Here is a 25,263-nt window from a genome sequence, read left to right on the forward strand (position 1 = left end):
CAGATACAGCATCGGACCGATGCTTCCTCCAAAGTATTGGTCCGATGCTGTATCTGTCCCTTGGCACCTCCACATTGAGAACTGAGTGAACCAAAACTGCTGGTCGCTCAGTTCTTGGTCTTCAGTAAACAGGGAGCGATGACTGTCAGTCACCAGCTGTCTTCCCTGCTCCTCTAGCGCTCAATGGAGTACACATCTGTGTAGGGGATGGCGGAGACCTGCTCAGTGGCTTGCTGAGAGGCTCAGCCAAGATGCCTGTCCTGGCATCTGTGTGGATCCCGACATTAAAGTCGGGATCGCTCCAGAACCTGGACTGGCTGAGTGATGGGCTCGCTGTCGGTTTAATATGGATCACAGGAGTGCAGAACTAAGTGCACTCCTGTGATCTCCAGAAGTAGGGCCAAAAGAGCTTTGGCCTTACTTCTCCTTTAATTTAGTATGAATACATCAATTTGATGCTTGCAATCCCTGAAGCTCAGACTTTGAAAGGGAAAAACAGCACATGGAGTTAGTCAGCTGTGCTGTAGTGCTCAGGAGCTGACAATGAACATGCTGACAGAAGGAGAGAGCAGAGTGATAGAAAGATTAACTACTCAGCCAGCTGCTTTTTCCACTGTCCATTCATATACTGTGGGAAGGACAATACCTGTAATCATTGCTTAAAGTGGAATTCCACCTGAAAAAAAAAGTCAGCAGCTACAAAAACTGTAGCTGCTGACTTTTAAAATACAGACACTTACCTGTCCCTCGGTGCAGCGGTGTCCTCACCACCACTGGTTTCACCGACCGTCTTCTCTCCCTGGCACCGGCATCTTCAGTGTGGGCACCTGGCTGTGACAGCTTGCGGCTTCACAGCTGAGTGCCCACTGTGCATGCGCAAGAAGCGTTGCGCTTTGGGTACCTGCTCCCCCCCGCTCCCCAAAGGTGCCTATCCGTAATGGGAAGCGAGGGACAAAGGCTTAAAGCAGAACTTCCCCTTTGGGTGGAACTCCGCTTTAACTGTGTAGCAGAGGAAAATTTGGCAGAGCTGTGTTGTGTGGTAGAGCTTTGTTAATATCAGAACTGGATGGACAGAAATCAAATCTATTGACAGCTACACAACTCCCAAATATAAACAAGGCCCTCGTGTTGTAAAGCGCTGCGTAAACTGTTGGTGAATGCTATAGAATTCCTGAATAATAATAATACCTACACAGGGGCAGACTGACAACTCATGGGGCCCCTCGGCAATAGAGGATCATGGGGCCCCTGTGTCCTTGCCCAAACTCAAAAAAGCCTATGAAAAGGGTACCAGGGGCATCTCATGGGGCCCCCTACTGACCCTGGGCCCCCTGTATCTACATATTTAATTTGTGTATTTAGCTGTGCGCCTGGAATTTAGTTTTAAATGACGATGTTAGTAAAGGAAGTTATTGACACTGTTCCTCATATTGATTATCGGAGAACATGCTTTTCAGTACTGAGGACTAAACTGCTTACTCATTTTGTATGTGCTTACTAATATAAGAATGAGCTCATGATTACAAACATCCCATTTGCTACTAAATCAGTTTTAGTGATCCATCACCATCATTGTTACAATGGAAAAAAAAGTAACAATCGCCTTCATTAAATTGAGAATATGTAAACTGGTGTCCCACCTTGGATTTCTGTTATAACTATCTGTATTTATTGTCTGTATTGACATTTATCTTTATCATTTCAGTGTTATCTTATGCTGCCAGCATGAATGGTGAATAACAGTTGACAAGATCAGGTACTCATATAGCCATACACAGATTGATTTTAGACTATTTTTGCTGAATCAGCCAAAAAAATTTCTTTGGGTGGCCGTGTCGGCAGCACCTGGCTCAAAAAAAGTTATATTGATATTGATATATTTATATTTCAATCAATTACTAAATATTCATTTTTGTGAATGAAAGTGTGATGTAGATGTTTTGTTTTATATCTGCTATTTTCAGTTCCTCACATACATTTTTTAGGACAGTAGGCTCAAAAGGTTTTCTACCACTTGCTTAAGGGCCACAAAGTAGCAGTTCAAGGAGACCTAAATCCAGCAACCTATGCAGTTCCATAAGACACTTTGAGGGCTATTTTAAAAAAAAAAAACATTTGTCCATCCATTAGGAATAATCATGATAATTTGCTTAATTTGTTTCATATTGTTGTCAGCGCGGCAATAATGAAGTATTTTCCTGATTGAGGTATTTCAGGAAAATACTGTATTATGGCCACTAGATAGAGCTGAAAATCATAAAAAATAATAGAGAAGTTAATACAGTATGTGCTATTGCAATTAAATATCCTCCATGCATATGCTCATATCACAAGTTCCACTATCTTCAAATACATTAATACATTGGTAATTGACCCAAGTTTTTACCTTTGAAATGGTAGCCCGTGTTAGGCACCAAGGAAAACCTGACACATTTCACCCACATTTCAGTCATGACATGTGGACTTTCTCAAAGGGGATTGAATGTCTCTGGATGACTGGATGTAACTAAATGATATCCTTATTCTTCCAATATAATCCATACACATCCACTATTTAATGGCCCTGTAATATTTTTTTCTTTAAATATTTTCTTACTGTGGTTATCTGCCTCTATGTAATGTACTCTGTGAGCTCCCAAACCTCTCCTTTTCCCACTAACTTCCGTTTGTTTGGATTGAGCAGTGCATATTAGTTGCGGTCATGTGTACTTCTGAATTGACACAACAAAATTCATAGTCCATAGTGCTTAGTCCAAAGGAGGATGACTACACATTTCTTTATACAATGGGACCATGAAGAACAAATGTAACCACCCTGTAGCAGGAAGTCAGATCACAGCAGTAAAAAAGACATTTTCAGATGTCTTATTATACTGTAGGATATGTTGGTTAAGTTATTTTTTTTATTAGGTGTAATGAAAGTCTGTGTACTTTTAATGCATTACAAAATTACTGTTTTTAATCACTTGATCTCCGGAACATTTTGCCCTGTGTTGCATTTGATATAAGTACAGTCAGGTCCGTAAGTATTGGGACATCGACACAATTCTAACATTTTTGGCTCTATACACCACCACAATGGATTTGAAATGAAACAATGAATTTGAAATGAATCCATGCTGTCTGTCACTTAAAATATTTTTTTCCAGCAAGAACTCATCTATGTGGTCTTTTATTAAATTCTCCAGTATCTTCCTAACTATAGAAGTTAAACTAACAGGTCTATAATTACTTGGTAAAGATTTTGACCCCTTTTTTAAATATTGGCACCACATTGGCCTTATGCCAATCCAGTGGAGGAGTATATATACAGTGGATATGACAGTCTACAAACCCTTGTTAAAATGTCAGGTTCCTGTGATGTAAAAAATGAGACAAAGATAAATAATTTCTGAACTTTTTCCACCTTTAATGTAACCTATAAACTGTACAACTCAGTTGAACAACAAATTGAAATCTTTTAGGTGCAGATGGACAATGACCCAAAGCATACTGCAAAAGCAACCAAAGAGTTTTTTAAGGGAAGGAAGTGGAATGTTATGCAATGGCCAAGTCAATCACCTGACCTGAATCCGATTGAGCATGCATTTCACTTGCTGAAGACAAAACTGAAGGGAAAATGCCCCAAGAACAAGCAGGAACTGAGGACAGTTGCAGTAGAGGCCTGGCAGAGCATCACCAGGGATGAAACCCAGAGTCTGGTGATGTCTATGCGTTCCAGACTTCATGCTGTAATTGACTGCAAAGGATTTGTAACCAAGTATTAAAAAGTGAAAGTTTGATTTATGATTATTATTCTGTCCCATTACTTTTGGTCCCTTAACAAGTGGGAGGCACATATGCAAACTGTTGTAATTCCTACACCGTTCACCTGATTTGGATGTAAATACCCTCAAATTAAAGCTGACAGTCTGCAGTTAAATCACACCTTGTTCATTTCATTTCAAATCCATTGTGGTGGTGTATAGAGCCAAAAATGTGGGAATTGTGTCGATGTCCCAATATTTATGGACCTAACTGTATATGCTTGCTTCATGATTTTTTTCTCAGACTCACATGAAAGGATCTGTTTGTTTGTCTTAGAAACAGAAATCAGGTTACTTTTGAATGTTTGAGTGGACTTCTCAAACAAATGCCTTGGAAACAATTACACAAGCTATCTTCTACAACAACGAGAACTTAGATACCATTGTTGTATGTTGGGCTGTTCTATTGTTCTACATTTAATTATGTAACTGAAATCAACAAGTCAAGTTAATCAATGGTTAACAATAGCTTGACATTCTGACATATATGACCTATGGCATGTATGGTACAAGAGTGCCATCTAGAGGTCAAATTGGAGAATGTTTCTCCCATTGACACACAGTAGGAAGATATCTGCCAGAACCTGAAGATGCTTTTAGCCCAATATCCCGCACCCATTTTAGAGCAAGCCTGGGGTCCGTGTTGCCTATGGAGATTGTGAAGCCTCTATATTCGGAGATAAGTAACTTTTACTATTGTATACAGAACATAGTTTTCCTAGGAAGTAAGTAGCATTTTGCTTGTTGTAGGTATATCTGTCAGTCTTGTATTGTATTTCTATAATTATATTAGTTTATATGTACAGCATTTTCATTTAGTAAAAGCACATTAATATAGTACAGAGGCCTAAGTTTCCTTTATACTTCCTTATACTGCAAAGTAACCTTAACTAGACACCAAGCAAAACATACCCACTTCATGACCAGGACATTGTTTTGCTATTCAGCACTGTGCTACTTTAACTACCAATTGTTCAGTCATGCAACACCATACCCCAAAAAAATGTATATAATTTTTTTCACACAAATAGAGCTTTCTTTTGGTGGCATTTAATCATCACTTGGTTTTTTTTATTTTTTGCTATATAAACAAAAAATCCGGACACCTGATGCTTCCCCTGTGTTCAGGCAACTCTGAAATCCAGCTTCCTGTATAGCCACTGGATTATTTCTACAATAAACCCCACAGCCTGCTCTTTGAAAAAAACCCTCACAGCTGCTACATTACCCATGAGTTTGTTTACATGCTACTGTTGCTATCAATGTGGCGGTTATATTGGTGACAGTAAAGTGTGTGTAGAGCCTCAGCTCGGGAGCGCGCCTGCTCGGGTGCCCTCATAGCAAGCTGCCTGCTATGGGGTCACCCGACAGAAGGGAGGGGCCAGAAGCACTGGCAGGGGACCCAAGAAGAGGAGGATCTGGGCTGCTCTGTGCAAAACCTCTGCATACAGCAGGTAAGTATGACATGTTTTTTATTTAAAAAAACAAACAAAAAGACTTTAGTATCACGTTAATAGCAGTGGTCACACCAGTTGAAATGCCCTGGGAACAAAAGCTGGCCATATACTATACAATCGTATTGTACAATCTCTATATGAGGAGAATGCTTAGATAGCACTTTTTAATTTGTATCTAACCAGGCAGTCCCTTGTACTACATAGCTGATGTAATCTAAAAGATGCTGCCTGCACCCAATATATTATGGCTGGGCATTTGTGATACCTATAACAGGTCAGAGCAAAAATCTGCCTTAAATAGAATTCTTATTAAAAAGGCCACAGGTATAAAGTGTAGGCACCAAGATGTGCATGATCATATCTTCAGCAACCTCCCAAACACTCATTTTAAAACCAAATTCTTGACTGTTATGGCAGTCAAAGCTTTTCAAAGATCCTGTACATTCCTATTGGCTAGTGAGACTACCAATCATAGTGATGGGTCAGTAATAATGTGGGGAGGACAGGGCTAGCAGCAGGCTACCTAGACGTGTCGAAATTATGCCAGAATTGGTAAGAGGTGGGGTATGTCAGGAGGACTTGGAAGGATGCTGTGGTTATGCAGGACGTCTCTAGGTACCTGCACCATTTTTTTAAATTGTGATGATAGATTTTCTTCAACTGAGATTCGCTGGAGCATGGAAGTAGAGCTTTACTAATGATTGCAGATGAAACCACCCCATGATGTTACTTGAACCTTGAATATAAAATTTATGTAAAGCTGCACCTGTGAACCTACAATCAGTTAAGAAAACTATTTATAGGGAAAAAAATGTGTTGCTGCTATACTAAAGGATACTAAAGGATATCCTCATTGTATTTCCTTTAAAACCTTTAAAACCCTAACTCTGACAAAAACAATGGAAAGACTGTGGAATACTTATTTTGCAGTACTCCAAAAGATTCATGAACATAAAACATTCATCGCTTTCATATACTGATAGATTGTAAGACTGATGGAGAAAAAATACCACCGATATCTGACAGTAGATGACAGGTGATTGATATACTACTTCTCTGTTCTTGCAGTGTAATCCAATATATCTCCCCAAGTTAAATATGCCTATTTGCAATTTAATGGAGAGCACATAAACAGTTTAGCAGGTGCTTGCCCCCCCTCCGAAAGAGCCCAAGCTCCAATATTATATTTAAAAAGATTCCATCAGCAGTTATGCAGTTTGAAGACATACTGTCCACAGCTCTAATGGATTATTTCAGTCTGCTTGAGCTATTTTTATTTCTTCTGCAATGTCTATCCAGCATAATATGTAGTGCACTGCTGTGCCAAGACATGACTGAAACATCCTAAAATAACTAGAAGATTCCCGTTAGAAAATTTATTAATTATATTATTGCCTGCCTTGTTTATGTTCTTAAAGCAAAAAAAAAAATGAATGCACATAATAATGTCATACTATTAGAGTGGAATGAATATATATATATATATATACACTGTATATATATATATATATATATACTGGGGTTGATTAATACTAAAGAGTACAAAATCTGGTGCAGCTGTACATGGTAGCCAATCAGCTACTAAGTTCAGTTTGTTTTATTAGGCTATGACAATAACACCTGCTGATTGGTTTCTATGCAGAGCTGCACCAAATATTGCATTCTCCAGTTTTAGTAATCAACACCACTGTATACACACACACACATATATATATATATATATATATATATATATATATATTTTTTTTTTTTACTTTAAGAAAATAAATAAGGCAGGCAATAATATAATTAATACATTTCTAACGGGAATCTTCTAGTTATTTTAGGATGTTTCAAGGTGTGCACACCCTCTTATAACTGGGGATGTAGCTTTGTTCAGAATTAAGCAATCACATGCACAATCATGTTAAATAGGAGGCAGTACACACCTGCCATCATTTAAAGTGTTTCTGATTAACCCCAAATAAAGTTCAGCTGTTCTAGTAGGTCTTTCCTGACATTTTCTTAGTCACATCCTATAGCAAATTCCATGGTCCACAGAGAGATTCCAAAGCATCAGAGGGATCTTATTGTTAAAAGTTATCAGTCAGAAGGGTACAAAAGAATTTCCAAGGTATTTGATATACCATGGAACACAGTGAAGACAGTCATCATCAAGTGAAGAAAATATGGCGAAACAGTGGCATTAACAAGAACTGGATGTCCCTCCAAAATTGATGAAAAGGTGAGAAGAAAACTGGTTTGGGAGACTGCCAAGAGGTCTACAGCAACATTAAAGGAGCTTGCAAGAATATCTGGCAAGTACTGGCTGTATGGTACATGTGACAACATTCTCCCGTATTCTTCATATGTCTGGGCTATTGGGTAGAGTGGCAAGACGGAAACCTTTTCTTATGAAGAAAATAATCCAATAAATTTTGCAAAAACACATCTGAAGTCTCCCAAAAGCATGTGGAAAAATGTGTTATGGTCTGATGAAACCAAGGTTGAACTTTTTGGCCATAATTCCAAAAGATATGTTTAGCACAAAGACGACACACACCAAATGAACACCATATCCACAGTGAAGCATGGTAGTGGCAGCATCATTCTTGGGGCTGTTTTTCTTCAGCTGGAACTGGGGCCTTAGTCAAGGTAGAGGGAATTATGAACACTTCGAAATACCAGTCAATATTGGCACAAAACCTTCAGGCTTTTGCTAGAAAGCTAACATGAAGAGGAACTTGAACTTTCAGCATGACAACGACCCAAAGCATACCTCCAAAACAACAAAGGAATGGCTTCACCAGGAGAAGATTAAAGTTTTGGAATGGCCCAGCCAGAGCCTAGATCTGAATCCGATCGAAAGACTGTGGGGTGCTCTGAAGAGAACTGTGCACAAGCAATGCCCTTGCAATCTGACAGATTTGGAGTGTTTTTGCAAGGAAGAGTGGGCAAATATTGCCAAGTCAAGATGTGCCATGCTCATAGACTCATACCCAAAATGACTGAATGCTGGAATAAAATCAAAAAGTGCTTCAACAAAGTATTAGTTTAAAGGTGTGCACACTTATGCAACAATATTATTTTCGTTTTTTATTATTACTTCCCTTCACCTAAAAGATTTCAATTTGTTGTTCAACTGAGTTGTACAGTTTATAGGTTACATTAAAGGTGGAAAAAGTTCAGAAATTATTTATCTTTGTCTCATTTTTTACATCACAGGAACCTGACATTTTAACAAGGGTTTGTAGACTGTCATATCCACTGTATATATACTCCTCCACTGGATTGGCATAAGGCCAATGTGGTGCCAATATTTAAAAAAGGGGTCAAAATCTTTACCAAGTAATTATAGACCTGTTAGTTTAACTTCTATAGTTGGGAAGATACTGGAGAATTTAATAAAAGACCACATAGATGAGTTCTTGCTGGAAAAAAATATTTTAAGTGACAGACAGCATGGATTCATGACAGACAGAAGTTGTCAAACAAATCTGATTTCTTTTTATGAGGAGGTGAGCAAAACCTTGGATAGAGGGGTGGCGGTGGACGTGGTTTACTTGGATTTTGCAAAAGCGTTTGACACAGTTCCCCACACACACGACTAATGTGTAAGGTAAAGTCTGAGGCTTGGAAAAATCTGTATGTAAATGGATAGAAAACTGGATAAAAGATCATATTCAAAGAGTAGTGGTTAATGATTCATACTCTGAATGGTCTGGGGTCATCAGTGGTGTACCCCAGGGTTCAGTGTTGGGACCCTTACTTTGTAATATATTTATAAACAATATAAGATCTGGGATTAAAAATACCATTTCAGTCTTTGAAGATGACACCAAGCTGTGCAGTGGAATAAAGACCTTACAGGATGTCTTCAACTTACAAGCCGACCTCAATGCACTGTTTAATTGGGCAACTATGTGGCAGATGAGGTTTAATGTTGATAAATGTAAGGTTATGCACTTGGGGGCTAAGAATATGCATGCATCAGACATACTGGGGGGGGGTACAACTTGGGGAATCAATGGTGGAGAAGGATCTGGGAGTTCTGATAGATCACAAGCTTAATAATGGCATGCAATGCCAAGCTTCGGTTTCTAAAACAAGCAAAATCCTCCCTTGTATTAACCATTAGCCGCCCGGCCAATGGCCGTTTGGCGGCTTCAGATGTGCTCCTCCATTCCTGGTGCACGCCATTTGGCGTGCTCCCGCACATGCGCCGTTTGCGCTAGTGCAGAGCGGCGCAGCAGTGCGATCTGTCGGCGGCCGTGCACCTCGGACACGGCCGATGACAGATCCGAGTACCGGCTCCCGTTGCTGGTACCATGTGACCTGCTGTGACCAATCACAGCAGGTCACATGACAGTTGTATACATGGATGGCTTCATTCATGATGCCATCCATTGTATACTAGTGCCTAGCTGTGAATGGTCACAGCTAATCACATGCACATGTCATGTGATTAGCTGTGACCAAATCACAGCTAAGCACAAAAAAAAAAAAAAGCTGAATGAATCGATTTCATTCAGGTAAATGCTTGCTTATAGCAAAGTAATTCTTTGCTATAAGCAAATTGTGTAAAAAAAAAAAAAAAAAAATACTGATCACTTCCCCAAAGTAGTACAATGTTACTATGGTAACAGTACTATTTTGGTCATAGTAAAATATGAAAACAAATCTTAAAAAAAATTAAAAAAAATGTAATAAAAAATTAAATATAATAAAAAAATAAAAAAATTTAAAAAAAAAAAAAATATATATATTTTTTTCATACTGTCACCAGTCAGTGTCCCTGTTCACCGCCATGCCATTTGTATGATGACGCTGTACTGCACTGGTGACAGTATGTAAAAAAAAAAATAGTGAAAATAATTTTTTTCATTTTTTCATTTTCGGAAAAATTATGACAAAAAAATACAACTTCAAAAAACTCGCCATGCCTCTTATGAAGTACGTCGGACTGTCTACTCTGCAAAAAGGGGTCATTTGGGGATATCTGTACTATTCTGACATTCTGGGACCTCAAGAAATTAGATTGGCCGTCAGTACTTCAGGATTGATCAATATTCAGATCTATACCATAGTTTGTGAACTCTATAACTTTCCTACAAACTAAATAATACATCCTAATTTGGGTTATTTTCACCAAAGACATGTAGCAGAATACATCTCGGCCTAAATTTATGAAGAACAATTATTTATTTGTAAACTTTTATAACAGAAACAAAGAAAAATGTGTTTTTTTTTCCAAATTTTTGGTCTTTTTTTGTTAATTTAGCAAAAAATAAAAACCCCAGCGGTGATTAAATACCACCAAAAGAAAGCTCTAGTTGTGTGAAGAAAATGATAAAATTTTAGTTTGGGTACAATGTTGTATGACCGCGCAATTGTCATTCAAAGTGTGAGAGCGCTGAAACCTGAAAAATGGCCTGGGCAGGAAGGTGTAAAATTGCACGGTATTGAAACGGTTAAAAGAGGTATAGACTCCAGAGAGAGAGAGATATCATATTACCCCTGTACAAATGATTAGTAACACCTCATCTGGAATATGTAGTTCAGTTTTGGGCACCAATTCAGAAAAAGAACATTGGGGAACTTGAGAAAGTACAGAGAAGGGCAACTAAACTGATAAGAGGCATGGAGGAGATCAGCTATGAGGAAAGATTAGAGGAACTGAATTTATTCTCTCTTGAGAAGAGGAGATTAAGGGGGGATATGATCAACATGTATAAATACATCAGTGGTTCATATATTGAACTCGGTGTAGAGCTATTCACCCTGAGGTCATCACAGAGGACAAGGGGGCACTCTTTACGTCTGGAGAAAAAGAAATGTAATCTCCAAACACGGAAAGGTTTCTTCACAGTAAGAGCTGTGAAAATGTGGAATAGACTCCCTCAAGAGTTGGTTCTGGCAAGCTCAGTGGATTGCATTAAAAAAGGCCTGGATTGTTTCTTAGATACACAGAATATAACTGGATACTAACATTTATAGGTAAAGTTGATCCAGGGAATATCCGATTGCCTCTCGGGGGATCAGGAAATAATTTTTTTCCCTGCAGGTGCAAATTGGATCGTGCTTTGCTAGTTTTTTTTTGTCTTCCTCTGGATCAACTGTGGGTATAGGATTATAACTTTTTTTTTTCTATGGTTGAACTGGATGGACTTTTGTATTTTTTCAGCCGGACTAACTATGGAACTATGTAAATTATGTAGGCACGTGCAATTAGTAAATAGTGTGAGGATGTACTATTTTTTAAAACCCAATCATGTGCAAGGTTATTAGTGTTTTTTTGGTTGTGCATGACTAGATGAATACAGAATCACCTCGCCCAATAAGCTAAAAAAACATCAAGTTTGCACTGTGAAAATACACTTTGCAAAGTGAACAGTGTTTATATCTTTAGCAAATCACCCTAGTGAAAATGATGTTGACGCATTTAACCCAAGTCAGTCCAGGGAAACTTTGTACTACATAAAGGATCATTTCTTTCAAACTGCTCAAATATTTAGGTTTATTTAAACAGAATAAATGGAGAAAAAGGTATCTATATGCACACAAAATACATTGTCCTTGTGCATTTACTGTAGCAGCTGGATCATTATAATGCATGATGGATTGTAGGAACTGTATAACACTGGGGTTCTGCTGACATAGGCTTCAGCAGTTTACCATCAGCAAAATTGCTCAGTATGTCAATAGGTTTGTTATGCATGGTTTACTCAGAGTAATTGGATATATAAAATTCTTGGTAATACAACTTTTTATGGAAAATTATTATTTCTTTACACCTGCAAAACCAAGTTGCTGCATGAACAGGATCAGAATCAGTTAAAATGTGTTTTGTAACAAGGGATATTTTTAGGATTCTAAAAGGTTTGGGGTAACCATTTTGGTTCAAAGGTGTTTATTAAATATACAGTATCTCACAGAAGTGAGTACACCCCTCACATTTTTGTAAATATTTGATTCTATCTTTTCATGTGACAACACTGAAGAAATGACACTTTGCTACAATGTAAAGTAGTGAGTGTACAGCTTGTATAACAGTGTAAATTTGCTGTCCCCTCAAAATAACTCAACACACAGCCATTAATGTCTAAACCACTGGCAACAAAAGTGAGTACACCCCTAAGTGAAAACGTCCAAATTGGGCCCAATTAGCCATTTTCCCTCCCTGGTGTCATGTGAGTCCTTAGTGTTACAGGGGTGAAAGGGGAGCAGGTGTGTTAAATTTGGTGTTATCGCTCTCACTCTCTCATACTGGTCACTGGAAGTTCAACATGGCACCTCATGGCAAAGAACTCTCTGAGGATCTGAAAAAAAGAATTGTTGCTCTACATAAAGATGGCCTAGGCTATAAGAAGATTGCCAAGACCCTGAAACTGAGCTGCAGCATGGTGGCCAAGACCATACAGCGGTTTAACAGGACAAGTTCCACTCAGAACAGGCCTCGCCATGATGGACCAAAGAAATTGAGTGCACGTGCTCAGTGTCATATCCAGGGGTTGTCTTTGGGAAATAGACATATGAGTGCTACCAGCATTGCTGCAGAGGTTGAAGGGGTGGAGGGTCAGCCTGTCAGTGCTCAGACAATACGCCACACACTGCATCAAATTGGTCTGCATGGCTGTTGTCCCAGAAGGAAGCCTCTTCTAAAGATGATGCACAAGAAAGCCCGCAAACAGTTTGCTGAAGACAAGCAGACTAAGGACATGGATTACTGGAACCATGTCCTGTGGTCTGATGAGACCAAGATAAACTTATTTGGTTCAGATGGTGTCAAGTGTGTGTGGCAGCAACCAGGTGAGGAGTACAAAGACAAGTGTGTCTTGCCTACAGTCAAGCATGGTGGTGGGAGTGTCATGGTCTGGGGCTGCATGAGTGCTGCTGGCTCTGGGGAGATACAGTTCATTGAGGGAACCAAAGCAAAGCATGATCCCCTCCCTTCGGAGAATGGGTCACAGGGCAGTATTCCAACATGATAACGACCCCAAACACACCTCCAAGACGACCACTGCTTTGCTAAAGAAGCTGAGGGCAAAGGTGATGGACTGACCAAGCATGTCTCCAGATCTAAACCCTATTGGGCATCTGTGGGGCATTCTCAAATGGAAGGTAGAGGAGTGCAAGGCCTCTAACATCCACCAGCTCCGAGATGTCATCATGGAGGAGTGGAAGAGGACTCCAGTGGCAGCCTGTGAAGCTCTTGTGAACTCCATGCCCAAAAGCGTTAAGGCAGTGCTGGAAAATAATGGTGGCCACACAAAATATTGACACTTTGGGCCCAATTTGGACATTGTCACTTAGGAGTGTACTCACTTTTATTGCCAGCGGTTTAGACATTAATGGCTGTGTTTTGAGTTATTTTGAGGATATAGCAAAGTTACACCGTTATACAAGCTGTACACTCACTACTTTACATTGTAGCAAAGTGTCATTTCTTCATTGTTGTCACATGAAAAGATATAATAAAATATTTACAAAAATGTCAGGGGTGTACCAGGGGCGGACTGACCATTCGAGCACTCGGGCACTGCCCGAGGGCCCGGGGTCAGTAGGGATCCCCATGAAATGCCCCTGGTACCTTTTATAGGCTTTTTTTGAGTGTAAGCGAGGACACAGGGGCCCCATGATCCCCAATTGCCCAGGGGCCCCATGAGTTGTCAGTCCGCCCCTGGGGTGTACTCACTTCTGTGAGATACTGTATGCTTCAAATAAACAGACAGATAGTTATTTAAAGTGTACATCTTTTGTTTAAGACACAGTGGGAGGGGTTAAGGTTCTATCAGGTTTTTGAGGCTCTCTGTGTCCCAACTGGGGAGATTTACCACTGTATTTGCCCTAGCAATTATTATCACTGTGACAGAAAATGAGGAACCAGAACAATCCTATGGGGACAAATATTTTAGTGACAGCTGTCTAACATGGGAATTATCCTCACTTTGGGGAGAGATCCTTGTATTTCCTGTTGTACCTTCAGATACAATTAAATACAATTTAAGCTAAATGTGGCACTTAATGGATAAGTTCACCTTTTCTAACATGTTACATGTTACACTCGTATTCAGGGTTACTGAATGATGTTACTGCTGCAGCTGTCCCTGTGCCCCCCTGGGTCCCCGCTGTGACAGCACACCAGGGACCTTCTCTCTGTGCTTGCTGCCACAATTCAAAAAAGACGTGACTATGCAGAGCTCTGCCTGCTTGCTTGCAGTGGTGTATTTATGTTTTTTGCTGCCCTAGGCAACACAAAAATCAGACGCAACCCCAGCAGAGAGAGCCTGACACCGACCAGCACCAGACTCCCTACCCCCCAACCCTCCCAACCCCCCCCTGGAGAGAGCCTGCTAGTGACCGTCAACACCCCTGCCCCCCCAAATGAGAGAGCCTTCCACTAACACCCACCCACCCCTTCCCCGCAACAGAGAGAGAGACACTCACCTTCACAGCTCTGGACATCCCCGGTAACGAGAGTCGGGCTCTGCGTATACAATCAAGCAGTGTGCAGCCTCTTTCGGATCCCACCTTGAATCCATGCCGCATATATCCCTTCTTCCTGGGGGGGGGGTGCTGCCCCCCTGAAAAAATGCCACCCTAGGCTAATGCCTTGTTTGCCTTGTGGTAAATATGCCCCTGCCTGCTCGGCCGCATCACTCTTTCACAATATTCTGTGAATGGGAAACTACAACTATCAACAGCCTTTGCAGCTGTCAAGTAGTAGTTCTCAATGATCTACCATGGGGCTGTATGATGTACGAGCAGACAGCTTCCACACAGAGTCTGCAAGAACCCTGCATAGCACCCACGATCTGCTGATCATGGGTGCAATGCTCTACAGGCTCCCAATAAATTTCATTTCTTTACCTGAAAAAAATATGTGTAGTTATTTTTTTTGAAAAGGTGAACTTATCCTTAAAACAACCAAAATCACAAAAGGACAACACATTCTTAAACATTTATCCTATATACAGTTTTCTTGACCAGCAATGGATGCCCAGTTAGGTAAAATGTGGACAGCAGGTACCAATTTAGATTTTGGTAATGTGTTATGAATCAGTATTATACAAATTAGATGAAAAAGGGCATGACAGTCTTAAACATTTCTGCTTGTTAGGCATACTGTAAATGAATCAGTGAAAAGACAGTTCTGGCACTCAAACATGGAACAAATTTACATAAAGTGTCAGTCCACCTTATTTCAAGGTGGTTGCCATCTGCAGTGGCCCTTAATCAGATGCAGCCAAAGATAAGGTGCATGACACAAATGAGGAGGATGAAGGAATTCCACCAGGACATTTTATTTTGGCAGCAGCGAATACACTGATCCGTGGCTGCAGCTGCTAATCAACCAATATTTTTAAGCGTGTCCATATGACAAATGTCAATTTAATAATTGACTTCTATTGAAAAGGGAGGGTAACACACAGATTGAAATTTGTCCGGTCCTTGCTGAATCGACTAACTTTTGACCTAGCAATGCCCAGCCTTATCTTTATACTTGTTTCTGTAGAGCAGGTTTATACATAGAACTCTATAGGCAACTTGAAACTGTTCAGAATAGCCTGCAGTTATAGGACAAGTGTAGGGACCATCCAGGACTTGAGACCTCTAACTCTAACTGGGAATATATACAAATATAAAGAAAAAGTAGGTGTCTGGTGGCAAAAGTAGGGATACACTTTAAAGTCTAATCTACACCAAAACATATGGAATACTGTGCAGCACATTACCATGAGATAACGATGGAAATGAGCCATTAAAGAGAAAAAATATGGTACAACTAAAGTTCCCCGGGGTAGTTGTATTACCATTAACCCATGTGACATTAGATGAAAGTAAATACTGTGAAAAAAGCAGAATAATGTATAAGGGCATATAATGTATACTGTATATGTGTATGTATGTGTGTGTGTGTACATTAGTAGGAGAGTTGTGGTCATGCAATGGCTGCTGTCTTTTTCTCTTTTGATCCAATGTCGGACAGGGGACAGGCTTTAATGGCACTCACACATCAGAATGGAAAGTTAAGCATTGCTTTCAAAAGTATAGACAGACAAAAAAGGGAAAAAAAAACATTTAAAATAATTTTAAAAAACAAACATGAAGTTGGAACTTAAGTTCTGAGACCTTACAAGAATTCCACTTTGTTGAGTTTAGAGTTAACATAGAAACATAGAAGAGTGAAGGCAGAAAAAAGACCAAGTAGCCCATTGAGCTTGCTCCTTTTTTTAAAAAAATGTATTTATTTATTTTTACTTTTTTTTGAGTATAGATCTATGTCTGTCCCAAGCATGTTTGAATCCACTTACCTCTGCCTGGCTCACTACCTCTGCTGAAAGTCTATTCCATTCATCAACTACTCTTTCAGTAAAATAATTCTTTCCATGATTAGTTTTGAACTTTCTTCCTGCTAGTATGAGGTTATGTCCCCATGTTCTTAATCTTTGTTTCGTATGGAAAATTCTGCCCTCTTGAACCTTATTCACTCCTGTGATGTATATAAAGGTTTCCGTCATTTCTCTCCTTTCTCTTCTTTCCTCCAGACTGTACATATTAAATTCTTGATATGCCATATCCCTCAGACCTTTCACCATTTTTGTTGCCCATCTCTGAAGTTGTTCTATCTTATCAATATCTTGTTGTAAGTGAGGTCTCCAGAACTGGACACAGTGGGGTAAATTTACTAAAACTGGAACACTCAAAATCTGGTGCAGTTTTGCATGGTAGCCAATCAGCTCCTAACTTCAGCTTGTTCAATTAGGCTTTGACAATAAAACCTGGAATCTGATTGGTTTCTATGCAGAGCTGCACCAGATTCTGTGTGCACTAGTTGTATTACCCCCCCCCCCCAGTATTCTAAATTAGGTCTAACTAAAGTTCTGTATAGGGGAATTAGGACTTCCTCCCTCCTGGTGACTGCTTTAGTGATGCATTCTAGAAATCAATTTGCTTTTCCAACTGAATATATACAAAGAATAAGAAGAACCTTTAAACATCAATAACATAAATACTACAAATGAAAATATCATTGTATAACAATCTTTAGCATTTTAAGATGAGTAAAAACTGAGAAAGAATTACTTCAGGAGTTGTTTTCATCCTTGCCTGTGTTACCTTCAAGCAAACAGTCAGATTTATGGCAAATGACTATACATTCCTGAGAACTTGAGTGGAGATTGGAAGTAAATACAAATTTGAGAATCACCCTAAAATTGTAGCAATGAACAAGTGCCTAAATACCTTGACTACGTTTCCCCCTTTAATACTGTATTCTGTATTCTGAATTGTCATCTATTTGCTCTGTGGTTTTGAGTCCAATAATATTTTAGCAACGAAGCGACTTTGTGCTCACAATTTGACTTTGAGTTATATGCCGCAGTAAATAAGTCTCCATGCTTCATGAAACAATTTATGATTTATAAAAATGATAAAAGGTACCTGTCACTTTGGACTCCGATGGCTTGTCCCTGGGCTGCTGGCTGAGAAAAAACAGACCAGAAAAATTTACTTCACATTCCCAAAAGAAGCTGCAAGATCATCTGACTTCCTATCCAAACACTAAAAAAATCAACATTCCAAGATGAATAGCATAGATGCAGACAGAAGCTTTCTATTTAACATTTGCACTTGGTAAGCATGTCTATACTATGTAATATAAGACAGTGGATGTTCTTGAGATTTTACTTTCAGCAAGTTTTCAATGATATTTTGCTGATAAGTCAAAGCTTTTTCTAAAAAAGAAAGGATAGCGGTATTGTTCATATTTTGTTTATTTATTGTAGGCAGAGACCAAAATATTTTTAAACATAATGGTATTTATTTATTTATTTGTTTGTTTTTTAGACAGGTGAAATTCTAAAATTTGACATATTAAAGTTAAAAAAAAGAATACTAAGTTTTGTAGAGCAAGTAAACAGACGTTTAGGCTTGGTTCACCTATGCAGTTAGCTTTTGATCCATTTTATAATACTTTTTGAATTGTGCTTTGCGTTTTTACATGTGCGCTTTGTGTTTTTTTGTGAAAGTAGATTTTTTTTTCTGGGCAGAAAAAAATGCAAAAAACGGCAAAAACGCACTACATGCATTTCAGAAGCTTCTCCATTGAACTCTATTGTAGCATAAAAGCTGCTTTTTGCGTTTAAAAAAGTTCCTTACCCTTTACAAAAATGCAGCAGCTCAAAAAAGCATAGTTGTTAACATGTCCCATAGGAAACCATGTTAAATGGACTGTAGTGCATTTCTGCAAAAAGCACTAAAAAAAAAAGCATTGATGTGAACCAGGCCTTACGGTAAAAAGTTGTCTTTTCCCTGATTTGTTTGTGTTTTGTCTTCCTGCACTGTGCCCATATTATTATTATTATTATCATTATTATTATTTTGACTATTATACAAAATTTATATAGTGTCAACAGTTTGTTCATCATTTTACAAATTAAAGGGAATCAGTAGGGTTACAATACAATTCAAGACAAAAGGTTTGGGAGGCCCTGTTCATGAGAATGTTCAATCTAAAGGGATGGGGGAGTGATGCAAACTATAGTAGCTTTGTGGATATGAGTTGACTGAGAAAATAAAATTTATATGCTAGTTACAGGCAGGATAGGCTTTTGTGAAGAATTTAGCTTTTAGGGAGCACCTAAAGGCAGACAGAGTGGTAGATCACCAGAAAGGTTAGGGTAGGGACTTCCAGAGGATAGGAGATGCTCTGGAAAAGTCCTAGATGTGGGCATGGAAGGAGGTGATGAGGGAGCCACAGTGCAAGAAGTCTCTAGAAAAGAGAAATGGACAGATTGGCTCATATTTTGAGATGAGGTTGGAGATGGGTGGCTGGCTGCAGAATTGTGGATGGCTTTGTAAGTTGTGAGGATTTAGAATTTTTTAAATTCTGAAACATGAGGGTGTGCATGCTCCAGCAACTGAATGTCACAATTATACTGTCATACAGTAACTACAGCAGTGTGTGCTTTTGCACTGTGCACTAGCATGAAAGTTGTAATTTAACTCAATAGCGCATGGCAAAGGGTGGCAATGCTGCAACTGAAGTAAGCATTGTCACCCTAGAAAACCTTACTGGAAGGATTTTCAGGAATGCAAGGAAAAATCTCTTGCACATGTTCAGAGGGAATAAAGCTTCACAATATTTGCTAAAATAAGTAAACACTTACTTTGCTAAGTGAACTTTCACCACTTCCTTAGTATATTAACCCGTAATATGAATCAAGAGCATCAGCATGAAGGTCTGGCAATTAGCATTTGCATATTGATAAGTCAGCAAAGGCAGCTTCTTTGGCGAAGCTTGGGCCAAAAACTATTTAAAGTTACAGCAAAGCTGGAGTTGGGCTTTAATCACGGGGCAGGTTCCCTGTGCCTTTAGGGCCCATTCACAATGTCATGGAGCATTTTTTTTTTTGCATAGCCATGGATTGTATTATGGCACTTTGTTCATTTCAAATAGGCTGTCAACACAAATGCGCATAAATAAATTGCCGCTCTAAAACATCACTAAATGCAAATGTGTACATATAAACAAAAGTGAAAAGATAAGTGTAAGGAAAACACCATCTAAGTAGAGTCCCAAATCCAGTCCAAATCAGGAAGAACATATAAATACAGTCCCAAAATCCTGGTGTGTGTGAAATGAGACACCATATATCTCCGATAAAGCAGGTGCGCCACCACCATATATTAGTAGGAGTCTTACCGGAACACATGGACACCTAATACGAATCTTGAGTGCATAAGTAATATGGTTTAAAGATATGCTTCCAACATCGCTCTCAAGCAGGGAATGATGCTGGACACCTAGTATTTTCAAGAAGATCGCTTCAAATTTTGACCCTCCTATGTATCTCTCTGGTGTGTTTGGTCCGTCCGTAAAGAAGAGATAGGAAAGCATACATTGCAAAAACCATATAAGCAATTTTATTAAAAACAAAGAATTCCACTCACATTTCAGTAGACAAAAAGCGCTTTTCTATCAAGAAACCAATCCAACCTCCTGGTATACAGAAACAGCGTGATGATGTCAGGAACGCAGGCTCATTCCAACGCGTTTCATCATAAATGATGTCATCTGGGGCACAGAAGCCACGCTCAATCATCTCCGCTGTTTTATACAGCCATCCAAAGAGGGGAGGAACCTAGATCAATGACCAATCTAATAATGCAATCAAAGATGGCTGCCACTCTAACCAGACCTCAATGTGAATTTAAAGATGGCCACCGCATGGATTAACCAAACCTCGATTTTGAATCAAAGATGGCCACTGCAATAGCCCAAACCTCAGTTTGGAATAAACATGGCCACCACTTTTAGTCTGCATAACCAAAAACCTGGACTAAAACACCCCATTAAAAAACTAAAACTTTCTAAGAAGATAATAAAATAAGGATTAAGGATATCCAACCTATTGTTAATTACCGTTCAGGCTGTATGGTGGTCATAAAAAGGTCCTTACACAAAAAAAATATGATAATAAATTAAAAATTAAAAAATTGAATATGAATAATCATAAAAATAAAAAAATCTGAGTAACCCTATTTGGATGGATCCATAAAAAACATCCTAACAGAAAATGGCTACATTTATATATAAGACACCATAAAACTAACAGTTATGCATTACTAATAAAAGAATTGATATCCCACTCTACATTCATTCCATGAATGTAGAATGAGTTTCGAGGGCTAGCCTCTTCCTCAGAAGCCCAGAGGAAGTGGTTAGCCCTCGAAACGCGTCAGTCTTTTGGATGTCCATCATTCTCATTATAAGACAGAAACGCAGTGCAAATTGGACAGAGCGGTCCCTTCATGATGTGCCTTATATTTATTTACTATTGTGAGTAGAATACATTTTTTTATATCTAATAAACATACTTTTAAAGATAATGCACAAGCCCGGTGCGCCCTCTGTTTGTTTTTCTCTATTCATAATATTTGCTCTTCTTTTTTTCTCTTCTTTTTCAAGATCGATGGCACAACCATCAACCCATCCTCCCATGCCAGGGTGCTATGTGTTATTCTGGACTCTGAACCATCCTTTCGGCCCCACATCCAATCACTGTTTAAAGCTTGCCGCCTCAACCTACACATCTCCAAAATATGCCCCTAACCAATGACACCACAAAGCTTCTAATACACTCCATGGTAATCTCTCGCCTCGAATACTGCAACCCCTTCTGTGATGATTGTTCGCAATAGACACATGGACGCTGTGTGTGACAGCCATCTTGTTAGGCCTCAGCCATTTTGTCTCTCCTCCCTCTTGAAATGGAATTTATAGCTGAAGGGTGAACGGACGTCAAAAGGGGCTCTTATCTTAAATAAAACACAGATAGATGAAGCTCCAGGGCTGTAAACCGCTAATTAGTCTGGTGCAGGAGGTCTGCTTTGAAAACCACTTTCCCCTGCATGATCGTAAAACAATAACTCAGTCAGTCATGACTTGTTAAGCCATTAGAGCTCTAGGATACAGAGCGTGCCATAAAACATACATTCCACATATAGACATTTCGAATACAATTCATAAATTTCAGCAGGAACTGGGCACATTAATATTAGGTATATATATGGATAGATCACTTTAATGTGAGCCAAACAAGGCCGTACATGACTATATTAGCCATAGGATGGGGAAGAAAGCAGTCTCTTCCCTCCTGGGTGACAAGGGTATGCTGTGTTTGGTATCCCTGGGTTTGAAATATAATTCTGAATATTAATCTGCCAGTTGCTAGGATGCTACCTGTACCTATTGGAGGTTATTTACCTTAGTATGAAATTGTAAGGCAACTTGATCATAACCATAGTTACCTCCTAGACCCCATCCCCAAACTGGCTGCTTGGTCATTTGTTCTCAGGCGACACTCCTCTAATATGATAGAAAAAGACTGACAGGCTGGAGAAAAGACAGCTCTCGCTTAACATCAATCAGGAAACATCTAACGGACTTGAGAGCCAAGGCAATCTTTTTGTTCGGACAATTGGACTCTGCTTATACCAAGGACATTGCAAGTATTCTGCCTTCTGAACTCCTTTTTTTATTTATCTGTTGTTTTACTGCTCTCTTTATATCTTTGTAACATCTTTTTCTGTAAGTATTTTAATTGCACCATTTTGACCTTTTTAGTAATAAATCCTACTTTGAAAAGTGTTGAAACTGCCTCTAAAGCTTTTAATGCAAACTAAAGAATCCCTGAATCTCTTGAAGAGTGCTACTATATGCAATAATCCTCTGAATATATCTGTCTGTGGTGACAGTGTGTATTACAGACTCTTATGCTAATATCATCGTGTTATTGCTAAGATTTTTGCGTTTCCTCCTTTTCTGTAAAAAGGCGGTGCTGGCAGTGTGAAGGGTTAAATGTGTAATTACCTGATCCAGTAACAATCGCTCTCAGGCTTCTGGCACATAAATTGTAGTCCCTCGAGCTGGAAAATCTTTGTGCAGGGTGCAGCTGAGAGTGGCATTGTTACGCAAGTGACAGTGCGGTGCGAGATCTGCTGGTCCTTCGGTCACAAGTTGGTGAGAAGGGCAGGGGTCGGGCGCTGCGTTATGTCACACCTTCCTCACTGGAGTACCTTTACATAGGCAATTCCACTTCAGTCCATCATGAATGCTGCTGCCAGACTCAATCACCTTATCAGCCGTTCAGTGTCTGCTACTCCTCTCTGCCAATCCCTCCACTGGCTTACGCTCACCCAACGAATTATAGGAGAGGTACAGCCAAAGCTCTTGTGGCTGTACTTTTCCTGCGGATCACAGAAGTGCAGTTTATTCTGCACTTCTGTGACCCGTTTTCAGATGACAGCGGGCTTCAGCCCGCTATTGACTGATATCACTCAGCCAGTCCAGGCTTGGGAAAAGATCCCATTAAAGTTGGGAGTCTTGAGTGACACCTGGCTCATCCTCTCAGCGATCTGTTGAGAGCCTGAGCCAGCCACTTCCTCCCCCTCCACAGTGCTCCAGTGAGTGCGTGGGGGTGGGGATGGGGGCGAGAGCAGACAGTGGTGACAGTCACTGCTCTCTGTTCAGAGCAGCTGTGAGAACTCAGCGATCAGCAGCCATGTGATTGCTGAGTTCTCACGCTTAGAACTGCTGGGGGGGAAAGCAGCATCAGACATATGCTGCAACCACTTGGCTAAGTATGATTTTTAACCCATCCCATATTTCTCTTTTAACCACTTAAGGACCGCCCAATAGCAGACATATTGCTGCAGGGCGGCCCCTGTGCACAAAATCACGTATATAAACGTAATTTTGCATTTCCGGGTAGGGAACGTGCAGGAGCCGAGCGTGCACCCTACCCACGCCGCCATTCGTGGCTGCGGGTGTCAATCACCGGGTGAGCAGAGCCATCCAGAGCAGTGTGTTTACAGTGAAGAACACACCCCCTGCCCCCTAGTAAAACACTCCCATCACACAGTTAACCCTTTGATTGCCCCTCATGTTAAACCATTCCTGCCCAGTGCCACTAGTAGTGTCAGTGCTTTTTTTTTTAGCACTGATCATTGTAATAGTGTCACTGGGAATGCCAGTGACACCAAGTCAGTTCCCCCCAGTGTCAGAATGCCCGCCGCAGTCCCGCTATAAGTCCCTGATCACCGCCAAATTACAGTATCTATACCACCATTTGTAAATGCTATAACGTTCATGTAAATTAATTAATTTACACGTATTGGGATTTTTTTTTTAATCAAAGACATGTTGCAGAATACATTTTGGCCTAAATTTATGATGAAATTTGATTTTTCCATTTTTTTTTTACTGGACATGATTAATAGCAAAATATTGTTTTTTCTCAAAATTTTCGTTTTTTTTTTTTTCACAGCGCAAAAAATAAACAATTTAATTTGGGTGCAGCTTTGCATGACCGCGCAGTTGTCAGGTAAAGTAACGCAGCGCCGTAACGCAAACTGCTTCTTTAACTGCTTCCTGACTGTCCTATAGCAGAAATACTGCTACTGTGAGTCACAGATTGCGCAAAATCACATATATATTTGTGATTCGCTCTCCCGTGGTTTTCACACCCCTCCCAGATAGCGTCAGATTGCCCGTCAGTACACCAGTAATCACATTTAACCCCTTGATTGCCAGGAACACGCTCATACACAATAAACCTCCATTGCAAGTATAGTGTCTGACGGATCATTATCTTTGATCAGATCAGCACTATACCAGTGTTCACATTAGTATAGTGTCTCCAAAAACAGCATTAGCGGGATCAGCCCTGGCACCTGCATTTAGCCCCTATGCTTACCTCCCCTTCTCCCCCAGCAAGTGCAGTGTCAGTAGGTCACTTGATACATTGCACACAAAACTGCAGAGTTGGCAGGATCAGGCCTGATCTCTGTTAGCACTTGCCAGTAAGTTTTGATGACTCTCATATACAGCCGCTCTACTTTTTAGTTAACTAGCGAGCACCAGCGGCTTAGTACATCCTGGTCTTTTACATACCAGCAGTGTAGTATCACTTGGTGTCATGGCGAGTCCCATAAGTGCAGTACATGCTGGTGGCGAGCACAAGTAGTGCCCCTAGTATCTTTCTGGACGTACTTGCAAATCCCGATTGGCGGCCCACAAATTCTGCAGCACCCATACTTCCCTCATTCACTGCCCGGAATTCAGGTGGAAACAGCAAATTTAACTACTCCCCTTGATATTTTTGGAGCTGTTTTTCACAGAAGATCAGTATGCTTTGATTGTGGATCAAAGCGATTTATATGCACAACAATTTATCACTGCCAACGCAAATTCAAACCTTGCCAGACCATTCGAATGGAAACCTATTACAGTTTCTGAATTTACATTTTTTTTGGGCCTAACCCTCAACATGGGCATTACTAAAAAAAATGAATTGCGGTTGTATTGGTCCATAGACCCGATTCATCATATGCCCGTGTTCTCTGCCATGGTCAGGCATAGATATGAGAGTATAATGTTTTTTATGCATTTCAACGACAACACACTCTGTTGTCCTCGGGGTGACCCTGAATTTGACTGGCTCCACAAAATTTGA

The 25,263-nt window shown here is 39.8% G+C and overlaps 1 protein-coding gene across 5 annotated transcripts in view; it reads right to left on the minus strand.

Moving 5' to 3' along the window:
• AFF3 (ALF transcription elongation factor 3) overlaps nucleotides 1-25,263 on the minus strand; it is a 450,181-nt gene that overhangs the window by 66,194 nt on the left and 358,724 nt on the right. For all 5 annotated transcript variants that reach the window (XM_089688114.1, XM_089688112.1, XM_089688111.1 and 2 more), the window contains exon 7: nucleotides 17,687-17,727. In XM_089688114.1, coding sequence (XP_089544240.1) covers nucleotides 17,687-17,727 — 41 coding nt within the window. The remainder of the gene's footprint in view (nucleotides 1-17,686; nucleotides 17,728-25,263) is intronic.

Source organism: Staurois parvus, unplaced genomic scaffold (assembly GCF_062004578.1).
Source record: "Staurois parvus isolate SC_StPar_1 unplaced genomic scaffold, SC_StPar_1.0 ptg000446l, whole genome shotgun sequence".
Classification (NCBI taxonomy): Eukaryota; Metazoa; Chordata; class Amphibia; order Anura; family Ranidae; genus Staurois; species Staurois parvus.